The sequence below is a fragment of the Tupaia chinensis genome, unplaced genomic scaffold (genome assembly GCF_000334495.1).
Source record: "Tupaia chinensis unplaced genomic scaffold, TupChi_1.0 Scaffold000392_1, whole genome shotgun sequence".
In the NCBI taxonomy this organism is placed as follows: domain Eukaryota; kingdom Metazoa; phylum Chordata; class Mammalia; order Scandentia; family Tupaiidae; genus Tupaia; species Tupaia belangeri.
The window spans coordinates 2,053,105-2,065,517 of record NW_006159894.1 but is presented as its reverse complement, the minus strand read 5'-3'; the positions used below and the strand labels follow the sequence as shown (position 1 = coordinate 2,065,517).

The 12,413-nt window shown below is 38.5% G+C and overlaps 1 protein-coding gene across 1 annotated transcript in view; it reads right to left on the bottom strand.

Moving 5' to 3' along the window:
- Positions 1–674: 674 nt before the first annotated feature.
- The window catches only part of MRPS6 (mitochondrial ribosomal protein S6), a 96,111-nt gene continuing 84,372 nt past the window's right edge, over positions 675–12,413 (bottom strand). The window contains exon 7 of the mRNA XM_027773947.1: positions 675–1,296. Within this exon, the coding sequence (XP_027629748.1) occupies positions 1,104–1,296 (193 nt within the window). The 3' untranslated portion in view covers positions 675–1,103. The remainder of the gene's footprint in view (positions 1,297–12,413) is intronic.

Here is a 12,413-nt window from a genome sequence, read left to right as displayed (position 1 = left end):
TGCTTTCTCACTTTCTCTGTCCCTCTCCGATCAAATTTTTTTTAAAGTAAATAAATAAATAAATAAAACAATTAAAAAAAAAAAAAGTCAGATTTCTCGGCTCCTTCCTGCTTTTAAAGTGATCTAACTATATAAACCAACAGAAACAGAGTTTTAGTAACTAGACTTCCTCCTCTGCCATCTGTGTTTGTGACAGGCCACCTGTGCGGGAAACCCTCAAGGAAAGTGAAAAGGCTGATTAAGTCTCTGGTATTCTCTAACCCTGAGGAGACTGAGAAGGAGCAGTGAGTGACTGTTCCAGGGACACATCCATCAGAGAAGCTATCCCAGTGCTGGAGGCTACTTCCTCAAAGAGGACTTCCCGGGGTTGAGAGGCAGGAGGAAGGTAGGTGCTAAAGACCAAGAATGGCAGGGAGCAGGCCAGAACAACTGCTCAGAACTCGACACACCTACTACTAAAGATGCATGAGAGGTAATGGGGGAAGGGACTGATCCTGTGGAATGCCCAGTGGTCAGGCACAGATACCTTCCTGGGCCCCCCACTTCTCCCAGTCTCTGCACTGCAGAAGATAACCAGGGACAGCCTCCCACACACCAGTCATTCACAGCAAGATTGGAACTGCATGCCTTGGGTAGTGTACTACGTGGGGCAGGTAAGGAAAAAAGAACACCTCCTGGGTTTTCTGAAAGCATGTTTATTACTCTGATCACAAGTTGCCCATATACTACAGTGGTCTTGGATTTTTACTGTTGCATGGTTATAGAGTCTGAATGACCAGCTTGCAATCCAAGGTAGTTCTCTGAGTTTTGTTCTTCAAACTGGTGTGTTCCTGTTTGTAAGAGGGAAGTCCCCACTGACAAAGAAAGAACATTAACAAAAATGAAATTGAGAGTGATCTGCTGGACCCACAGATTGCAGAGCAGTTCCCAGTGGGGAGTTTGCTCCCCTCTTGAAGCAAAGGCAATCAAGAGCTAAAAATACTTCAGAAAAATCAAATGGCACCACAACATGCTCTCATATAAAGGCCAAGCGTATCAACTATTCATCCACGCTGCTCAAATGTAAGAGAATTAATTATAAGGCTTGAATCTGGTGAGTCTTTTCACTTCTTCTTCTTCTTTGTAGAATATAACTTTTCTTCGAGTGGAACTGGGACAATCCCTTCACACTCCTTTACTTCCTGGGTCAGAGGGTGCTTTACAATATTTGGTCTAATCACATCAATGTCTCGAGACAAATGTTCCATCATGCTTTGAACCGTGGTTGTTGGTGCATAAAAATCCACCAAAAAATACCTGCAATAAAATAAAATGCTATGAATTCCTGTATTCTGAAATACATAATTCTACTATTTTAGTTAATGTTTTCATTTTACTCTGCCTAGATACATGAAGTACACACCCACAAACACGCCTTTATCAAAACAAAAACTACCAGCTGACCAGCTCAACAGAAGCATAGCAGCATGCCTGTCTTTTATGGACTTTCTTATTACATTCTTGTGAAAATATGCATACAAACAAACTTCATGGAAGCAAAAAAAGCACTTAACATTACATACAGAGGAAGTTACTAGAAACTATAGTAAAACTGGTCCAGTTGTGGTGATGTGTGCTGCTAGGAGGTTGAGCTCTACAGAACCACATGGGATTTGGTTTCTGGCCCAAGGTAAAGGCTGGGTTAGGAATCAAGTGCCTGCAATCCCAGTGACTCAGGAGAAGCAAAAGGATCATGAGCTCAAGGTTGACCTAGTCAATATAGTGAGACCTTAAAAAAGAGCCAGGCATGGTGGTGCACACCTATATTCTCAGCTGAGAGGTCGAGGTAGAAGGACTGTAACTGTGAAATTCTGTCTGAAATAGTAAGATTTAATTGAAAATTATGGGTGCAAGAAAAAAATTTTCTAACTTATCAACATAACCAAAAATTTTAAACCATTAGTTGATTTTCTTTGTAAAAACATCTTCTAAATAGTCTTCTAATTTTCCAAAGGGTCTCACAAGTGACTTGCTACACCTGAGAGGAAAGTGAGTCCTATCGAGTATACTTCACAAGTTAGAAAAAAAGGTTCAAAAAGTCATGAAATTCATCAAAGACTAACCTGTAGACCTAAGAACTGACAAAGAACAAAAAAGTACTGAAACCTTGGGTAAGAAAATCAATGTTCATTTACTCAGATAAGACCAATGCTAACAGGCACACCCTGCAGCCCATTAGTCAAAAGGCCAACAATTGCATCAGTAGTCTGCTGGATGATAATACAAAACAAGAAGCATCCTTTCCCCTGCCCACCCCTCCTCCCTTGTACTGTTGATTTGAACCACAATATAGTTAAAGGACAGTGCTCAGCATGGTATTTGAGACTTCTGCAATGTTCTAGTTGGTTAAGATGATCTTTTTAATGTTCTTTTCAACATTACCTACTTTGTTCTAGCCACTCTTCTCAGAACTCTCAAGCATAGCTCTATGTCCCACCCAAGGTCCTTGCACTCTTTGTTTCTTCTTTTTTTTTCTGGAGAGGATTTTGCTACAGAGCGTGTGCGCTCGCCAGAAAGACAGACAGAGACAGAAAGACAGAAAGCAAGAAATCACCCACTGGGGGGATGGCCACGCAGCCATCCCTTCTCCTCTATTCTCCTCTCGGGATCTTGGGCACACACACACACGTGCCCGGTGTGAGTTTAAGTCACCGGGTCTGAGATTCAAACCACAGTCGACTACATGGGAGTCCAGCAACATAGCCATTAACGCCAACTGCTGGTCCCTGCACACTCTGTTTCTTCTATAGGAAGTGTTATATGCCCAAGTTCCACATGTTATAGCTCATTCCTCACATCTATTATGTCTCGGTTCAAATGTCACTCCTTACAGAGTGGCCTTCTAGAACCATTTCTCTCTCTCAAAAAAAAAAGGGGGGGGGGAAGAGAGAGAGAGATTTTTGCTACAGGGCATGTGTGTTTGCCAGAGAGATAGAAGGCAAAAAATCATCCCCCAGGGGTCTGGTCATACTTCAATCCATTTTCCTCCATTCTCCTCTTGGAATTTTGGGAGGGCATGCACACGCGCTCGGCATGAATTTTAAGTCACTAGATCTAGGACTCGAACAACAGTCGACTATGTGGGAGTCCAGTGATGTAACCATTATGACATCTGCCTGTCCCTAGGACCATTTCTCTTAAAGCACCACCCTCCTTGCCCAACCCACCATTACTCTGCTATTCCCTTATTCCATGCTTTTTTCCCCACAGCACTTTATCATCACTGGTAAAAAAAGTATGTATTTGTTTACTGTCTGCCTCACTCCACTAAAACAACTGCCACAGGAAGAAGGACTGTGTTGCTATCCCCAGCAACCTAAACAGAGACCACCAATGAGCCAGTCTAGAGAAAATCTATGACAGTGGTCATAGCAGCATGAAAGATAGAATTCTCATAGAAAGCAAGAAAGACCAAAGGGAAAATAGACCAAAAAACGGCAAGGAAGGAAGTTATGAGTGAACTATGGCATTTTGTGTGTATCTCCAAAGAGGGTTCAAAACTCAGAAGAAAATTTCCCAAGTGACAATTCACTCTTAGCCAAGAATAAAATCATTCAAGTAAACAAATAATTAAAAGTAAAAGGACAGAGAAACACATTCCAAGCAAAGCAAAACCACCACTCAAAAGAAAGCTAAAGAGGCTACAGTAACATCAAAGATTTCAGAGCAAAGAAAATAACCAAGATAAAAAGAGACAATATAGCAAAACATTTAACAGACGCAAATGTAGAAAATTATCTGTTGATGATGATGTATACAGTAGTATCTTTTTTTTTTTTTGGAGAGGTTTTCACTATAGGGCGCGTGCACTCGTCAGACAGACAGAGACAGAGAGACAGAAAGCGAGAAATCACCCCCCCAGGGGAGATGGCCACTCTGCAATCCCTTCTCCTCCATTCTCCTCTAGGGATCTTGGGCACGCACACACATGCGCCCGGCGTTTTATGCCACCGGGTCCGGGATGTGAATCGTGGTCGACTACGTGGGAGTCCAGCGACATAGCTATTACGCTAACTGCTGGTCCCCCAATATCTTTGACTGAACAAATATACAGTGTATTCATGCTGGGAAGATTCATTTTCTATGTGGCAAAGATGTACAGTTATTAAATGCAAATAAAGTAAGGGGAAAAAAGTTCACATAAAAAAGACAATACATGGGACTAGCAGTTGGCATAGTAGCTATGTCGCTGGACTCCTATGTAGTCAACTGCGGTTTGAGTCCTGGACCCAGTGGCTTAAACTCATGCTGGGCGCATGTGCATGCATGCCCAAGATCCCGAGAGGAAAATGGAGAAGGGATCGCAGCGTGGCCATACCCCCCCCCAGGGGGGTGATTTCTCACTTTCTGTCTCCACCTCGCTCTGTCTTTCTGGCGAGCGCGCGCACCCTATAGCAAACCCCTCCCCACCAAAAAAAGACAATACATAATAAAGGGTTCACCAAGAAGACACAACAATCCCAAGTATGTACCCACCAGATAACAGAGCTTCAATACACAGTAAGAACTAAGAGAACTGAACAGACAAATTCACAATTATAGATGGATACTTTAAACATCCCTCTTTCAGTTATGGACAGAACTAGTATACAGACAATCAGCAAGAATACAGAAAACGTAAACACTAGCATCAGCCAACTGGAACTAACTGCCTTTCTTAGAGTCCTTCACCTGACAACAGGAGGATAGACATTCCTCTTAAGTGTACACAGCCATTTAGCAAGGGCAACCATGTTATGAGTCATAAAGTAAGTCACTATAAGTCTAAAAATATTCAAGTCATACAGAAAGATCTTAGGAAAATTTCTAAATACTTAGAAGCTATTAGAAATACATATCTAAATAATCAATAGAAAAAAGGTCAAAGAAGAAATCAAAAGGGAAATTATGAAGTTATTTGAATTAAATGAAAATAAAAATACAACATATTGAAATTTGGAAGATAACAGTAAAGCAATATTTAGCAGAAAATTTATAGAAACACCTATGTAAAGAATGAAGGCCTTAAATCAATATCAGAGTCTACCTTAAGAAACTGGAAAAAGAGCAAATTAAATTGGGAAGGAGGGAGAGAACGAGGAGAAGGAAGGAAAGAGAGCAAATGGAAAGAAGGCAGGGAGGGAAGAAGGAATCAAAGTAGAAACACCTAAAGCAGAATAAAGAAGAATATTATAGAAAACATCAATAAACCAAATATACGGGCAGTCTTTTTCTAAAATTATTCATTTAATTTTATTTATTCACTTATTTCAATTTGACTGGGGTGGGGGAAGGTGTGAGAAAGTAAGCCACCAAGTCTGGGACTTGAACCATGGTCAGCCATGTGAGAGTGGGCACCTTAACCACCAAACCACCTGCTAGGCCCAAGGGCAGTCTTTAATAAAAAAAGAATTTTGTACTAAATAATCTTTTATTTTAATTTCATTTTCCCACAAGCCTTTTGAAGCATTTTCATATTAGTACACTGATAAGATCAATAAAATTAATCTGGTTAGCCTTTATCTGTACTTATCAATAAAGAGACCTAAGACATAAATTACCAATATCAGAAGTGAGAAAAGTGGAATGAATACAGATTTTACAAATACTGAAACAACAGAAGGGAACATTATGAACAATTTTTGCAATAAAAGACAATTCAGACAATATGGTCAAATTCCTTAAAAAACATTAACTATCAAAACTCTCTCAAGAAATGGATAACCTAAATAACCTTCTTTCTATCAAAGAAACTAAATATGTAGTTAAAAAACCTTCTCACAGGGAACCAGCAGTTAGTGTAATGGCTATGTCGCTGGACTCCCACGTAGTCGACCGCGGTTCACATCCCGGACCCGGTGGCTTAAAACTCACGCCGGGCGCGTGTGCATGCGTGCCCAAGATCCTGAGAGGAGAATGGAGGAGAAGGGATTGCGGTGTGACCATCCCCCCTGGGGGGTGATTCCTCGCTTTCTGTCTCTATGTCTCTGTCTGTCTGGAGAGCGCACACGCCCTATAGCGAAAACCTCTCAAAAAACAAAAACAAAAACAAAAACAAAAAAACCTTCTCACAAAGAAAACTATATGCCCAGATGGCTTCACTGATGAATTATTATACCAAATGTTTAGGGGAAAAAAAATTAATTTTATGCAAATTCAGTCCAGAAAACATCTCTCAAGTTGATCTTTGAGACCAGCATACCCAATATCAAAACCACACAAAGACATTACCAGGGGGAAAAAAAAAAAAAGACCAATATTGATACATCATGAACATATTATAAAAATTCCAAACAAAGTTTTAACAAACTAACCACTATAATATATCATAAATAAGTAGGGTTTAGTCTGAGAATGCAAGGTTGGTTTAACATTTGAAAACCATCAATGCAATTCATCGTATTAAGAAACTAAGAAAGAAAAACCACAGGATCATTTCAATACATGCAAATGAAAGCATTTAACAGAATCCCATCACCATTCCTGATACAAACATTCAGCAAAGCAGGGACAGAGGGACTTTGCTCACTCTTAAACAAGGGCATCTTTGAAAACCATATGACTAACACGTCACCAACTGGTAAAGGCATGAATGCTTTCCCCCAAGACTGGAACAAATAAGAATGGCCACCATGAGCACTTTCTGACCAGTGTAATAAAGTAAAAGAAAGAAAATGCATCCAGACCAGATTAATAAGGAAAAACTAAAACTGTCTATTTGTAGCTGATATAATTGTGTTTAACATCTGAAGTTATAAAAAAGATACTAGAACCAATAAGTGAGTTAATGCTGTTAAGACAAAGAATCAATATATAAAAACCAATTGTATTGTTATACACTAGCAACAAATTATTGAACCTTGAAGCAAAGAATGAAATACTTCAAAGTAAATCTAACAAAAAGTATGCAAGACCCGTGCAATAAAAACTTAAAAACAGATGCAGTCCTGCTGACACAGCAGTAACACAAAACTTAACAGTGCTGGAAGCCATATGGAATATCAGGGTTCTTTTTCCACGCTGGAAAGGTAGGGGAGAAGATCATGGTATGAGAACCTACTGAGAAGTCATGTTTCTGTTTTTATCTTTCTCTCCCTAAATAGATAAATACATAAACTTAAAGAGTAAAACAAAATAAAACAAACAAAAAAACAGAACTACAAAATACTGCTGAACAAAAAAAAATTTTTCTTTCACTTTTTAGAACTATTTTATTTATTATTGTTATCTTCTTTTTCTCTTCATTTTCTTTTATACATTCAATCACATTATTATTTGGCTTACAAAATGGATATTTCAACAGGTGAACCTTTCTCTCTAGTATAGTTGGTAAAACTACAAAATATCTTCAACAGATAATATCACCATTAATGCTTTGCCTCCCTATTTTTCTTCTAAATGTCCTTCCTCAGACCCTCTTCCTTCACACACACTGTATCTGGTATTTACATCTATATACTGTGTTTCTATATCCTTTAGTCAATTAGTTTCAGTCATAGAGTATGGACACTTTGGTATATATTAAGTGGGGACATACAATACCTCTCCTTCATAGCCTGGCTTGCTTCACTCAGCAGTAAATCTTCCATATTCATCCACTTCCTTTCAAAAGCCAGGGTCTTGTTTTTTTTATGGCTGAATAGTATTCCATTGAGTATATGTGCCACAGTTTTTCTATCCATTCACCTGTTCGTGGGCATTAGGGTTGTTTCCATGACTTAGCAATTGTGAACAGTGCCTCAATAAACATCAATGTGCAAGCACTTTTCCAATTAAGTATTCTTCTGTCCTTTGGGTAGATATCAAGGAGTGGGATTACTGGATCATATGGTAGTTCTATTTGTAGGTTTTGGAGGAATCTCCAAATTGTTCTCTACAGTGGCTGGACCAATTTACATTCCCACCAGCAGTGTAAGGGAGTTCCTCTTTTCACCACACCCCTGCCAGCACTTACTGTTTTTTGTGGTTGTTGTTGTTTTTTTTAATCTTAGTCATTCTGACTGGGGTTATGTGGTATCTCATTGTTGTTTTGATTTGCATTTCCCTTACAATGAGGGATGTTGAACATTTTTTCATATGTCTTTTAGCTATTCGTATATCATCTTTAGAGAGTGGTTTTTTTCAACGCATTCGCCCATCTTTTAATAGTATTAATCGTCTTTTTTCAGAACAGTGGAAGTCCTCGCCAACACAATCAGAAAAGAGGAAAAAAATAAAAGGCATTCAAATAGGAAAAGAAGAGGTGAAACTCTATTTGCAGATAACATGTATACATAGGAGACCCAATGGTTTCCATGAAAAAATTTCTGGAAGTAATACATGAATACAGTAAAGTTGCAGGATACAAATTAATATCTCAAGAAATCTATAGCATTTCTATATCCAAACAACAGGCAGACTGAGATATAACTGAAAAAAGTTGTTCCATTTACCATAGCCATAGAAAGTCTAAGATACTTAGGGATAAATCTAACCAAAGAAGTTAAAGACCTCCACAGGGAAAACTATGAAAAGATTAAAAGAAGAAATTGAAAATGACACAAAAAAGTGGAAGGATATCCCATGTTCCTGGATTGGAAGAATTAATATGATCAAAATGGCAATTCTACCCAAATTAATCTACATATTTAATGCAATGCCAATCAAAGCACCAGACATACTCTTCACAGATATAGGAAAGATAATCATAAAGCTTGTCTGGAATCATAAAACACCCCTATTGCCAAAGCAATTCTGCATAAAAAGAGTGGAGTGGTGGCATCTCACTCCCTAACCCAAAAATATACTACAAAGCTGTGGTAATCAAAACAGCATGGTACTGGTACAGAAACAACAGAAGGGAACATTATGGACAATATAGGGTGCATGTGCCCTTAAACAAGGGCATCTTTGAAAAACATATGACTAACATGGACCAATGGAACAGAATAGAGTCCCCAGAAATAAATTCCCAAACATATAGTCAACTGATTTTTGACAAGGAGTACCAGTCAATCCAGTGGGAAAAGGAAAACCTCTTCAGCAAATGGTACTAGAAAAACTGGATTTCTACTTGCAGAAAGATTAATCTGAACCCCTACCCTTCACCTCTGACAAAAATCAAGTCAAGGTGGATCAAAGATCTAAATCTAAGACTTCAAACTATAAAACTGCTCCTGGAAAACACTGGAGAAACTCTGGGAGACATTAGGGAAATAATTCTTAAATAAGACCCCCAAAATAGACAAGTGGGATTACATCAGACTAAGAAGTTTCTGCATGGCAAAAGACACCGTAATTAGTGTGAATGGACAGCCCTCAGAATGGGAAAATATTTTGTAAACTATGCATCAGATAAGGGACTGATGACCAAAATTCACAATAAACAAAATTTTTTAAAACCTACACAAATGGGGCCAGAAGGTGGAGGGGTGGTTATGGCGCTGGATTCCACATGGCCAACTCCATGAGAATCCTAGACCCAGCAGCTTGGAAAACACACCAGGCATGTGTGTGTATGTCTGTGTACCCAAAATCCTGAGAGGAGAATGGAGAAGAAGGAATTGCTGCATGCCCATCATCCCTAGCAGGTGATTTCTCACCTACCCTCTTTCCTTATCTCTCTGGTGAGCCCATACACTCACTCTATGGCCAAAAAAAATCTAAAAACAAAAGTAAAAAATTCTACATAAGTGGAGATATGTCTCTTTCATGAGTAGAAGACTCAAAATTATTTATACTTTACAGATTTAACAGAATTATAATCAAAATCCTAGCAATTGATTTTTTTTTAAAGTTCATATGAAAAGACAAAGGACTTAGAATAGCTAAAACTTCGATAAAGAATAAAGTTAAAGGATTAACATTACCTACTTTCAATGTTAAAGTTAAATAATGAAAATAGTATAACACTCATATAAAAATACACAAACAATTTTTTAAATGGAGTAGTCTAGAAATAAACCCATACATGTACACAGTTGATTTCGAACAAAAGTGCAAAAGTAATTCAGAGATAGTCTTTTCAATACATGATGCTGGAACAATTCACTATCCATATACTCAAAACAAAAAAAGTGAACTTAGCTCCATTCTCATACCAAATAAAGGAAATTATAAATTTAAATGTAAAACATAAAGTTATAAGACTTCTGAAAGAAAACCCAGGAAAAGCCTTTGTGACCTTGGTTTAAGTAAAGATTCCTTAGCCACAATGCCAAAAGCACAATCTTTAACAACAACAAAAAACCTGATAAATCAGATTTCATCCAAATTAAAAGTATTCTTAAAATAAAAAGACAAGCCACAGAGTAGGATTTGTCAATTAAACGTGATAAAGGAGCTGTATCTGGGATATAAACAACTCTCAAAGTTAATTTAAAAAAAAAAAAAAGCAAAAGGATATTTTTTAAACAATGAGCATAAGATTTGAACAGACATTTACCAGAATAGACAATGGGAAAGAAGCACATGAAAATTAGTCATTAGAGAAATGCAAATGAAAGCCAAAGAGAAATTAAAGCTACTACACTGGTTAAATTAAAGACCAACCACATCAAGTATTGGTGAGGATGCAGAGACGTCACACTCTGTACACTGCTAGTGGGAATGCAGAAGATATAATCACTTTGAAAATAGTCTGGGTTTTTCTTATTTAAATATACAACCTTGCCATTATGATCAAGTCATTCTAGTCCCAGGTATTTATTAAAAGAAATTAAAGTATGTGTCTATACCACAACTTGTACACAAATGTTTGTAGTAGCTTTACCTATAATAATCCCAAACTGGAAATAACGTAAGTATTAACATGTAAACTAATAAGTATCTAATGGCATACTATCCTGTAATAAAAGGAGTAAACTGGGCCAGCAGGTGATGTGGTTAAGGTATTGTATTCCACATGGCTAACTTCAAGGTTTGAGTCCTGGACCCAATAGCTTGAAAAACATGCTGGGTACATGTGTGTGCCCAAAATCTGAAGAGAAAAATGGGGAAGGGATTGCACATGGCCATTCACCTGAAAGATAATTTCTCATTCCCTCTCTCTCAGCCTCTCTATCACTCTCTGGCGAGTGCATGAGACCTATGACAAAAGTCTTAAAAAATAATAAACTATTGACACATACCGTTAATGAATCTCAAAATAATTATGCTGACTAAAAGAAACTAGAGTAAAAATAGTACATATCAGAGGCTGGCCTATGGTCCAGAGGTTAAGGGACCCAGATCTCACATGGTTTGAAGCCCTGTCCCAGCAGCTTGAAAATCACACTGGTTACATATGCATGCAGGTCCCAGTCCCAACATGATAAAGACAGGAGAAGGGACTGTAGTGTGACTATGCCCCACTGAGGAAGTGTTTCTTCCCCTCTGACTCTGCCTATCTCTCACAAACACACACATTCTTTTTTTAAAAAAAAAAAAAGACATTGTGTCTGATTCTACCTATGTAAGATTCTAGAAAATATAAACAAATCTATAGTGAAAAAAAAAAAGATCAGTAGTTGCTTGGAAGGGAAGGCAAGTAGAGAGAGATCACAAGGGGAAAGAGGAATCTTTAGGAATGATGAGTATGTTTAAGATCTTAATTATGGGATTTCTTTCATATATGGCAATCCTCAATAAATTGTATACTTTAAACATAAACTACTTAACGTGTGTCAACTGTACCTACTGTAAAGCTGTTTCAAAATGTTATTTAGGGGGACCAGCCGGTGGCATAATGGTTATGTCGCTGGACTGCCACATAGTCAACTGCAGTTCAAGTGCCAGACCTAGTGACTTAAAACTTACAATGGGCACATGTGCATGCATACTCAAGATCCTGAGAGGAAAGTGGAGGAGAAGGGATTGCGGCAGAATGGATATCCCCCATGGGGGGGTGATTTCTCACTTTCTGTCTCTGTCTTTCTGGTGAGCACATGCACCCTATAGCAAAAATCTCTAAAAATAGGGAACCAGCAGTTACCGTAATGGCTATGTCGCTGGACTCCCACGTAGTCGACCGCGGTTCGTGTCCCGGACCCGGTGGCTTGAAACTCACGCTGGGCGCGTGTGCGTGCATGCCCACGATCCCGAGAGGAGAATGGAGGAGAAGGGATTGCGGCAGAATGGATATCCCCCATGGGGGGGTGATTTCTCGCTTTCTGTCTCTATGTCTCTCTCTGTCTGTCTGGCGAGCCCGCGCGCCCTACAGTGAAAATCTCTCAAAAAAAAAAAATCTCTAAAAATAAATAGATAAATAAAAGTTATTTAGGAAGCAAAAAGAGCAGGATCTGCTGAATGACTGCAAACGGTGGGACCAAGAGCAAACAGCTGCAGCTAATGAAGACCACCAGGGCTCTTTGAGAAATGAAATAAAAATGTGTGGACTTCTCTACTATTTCACAAATTTACTGAAGCAGTAACCTATG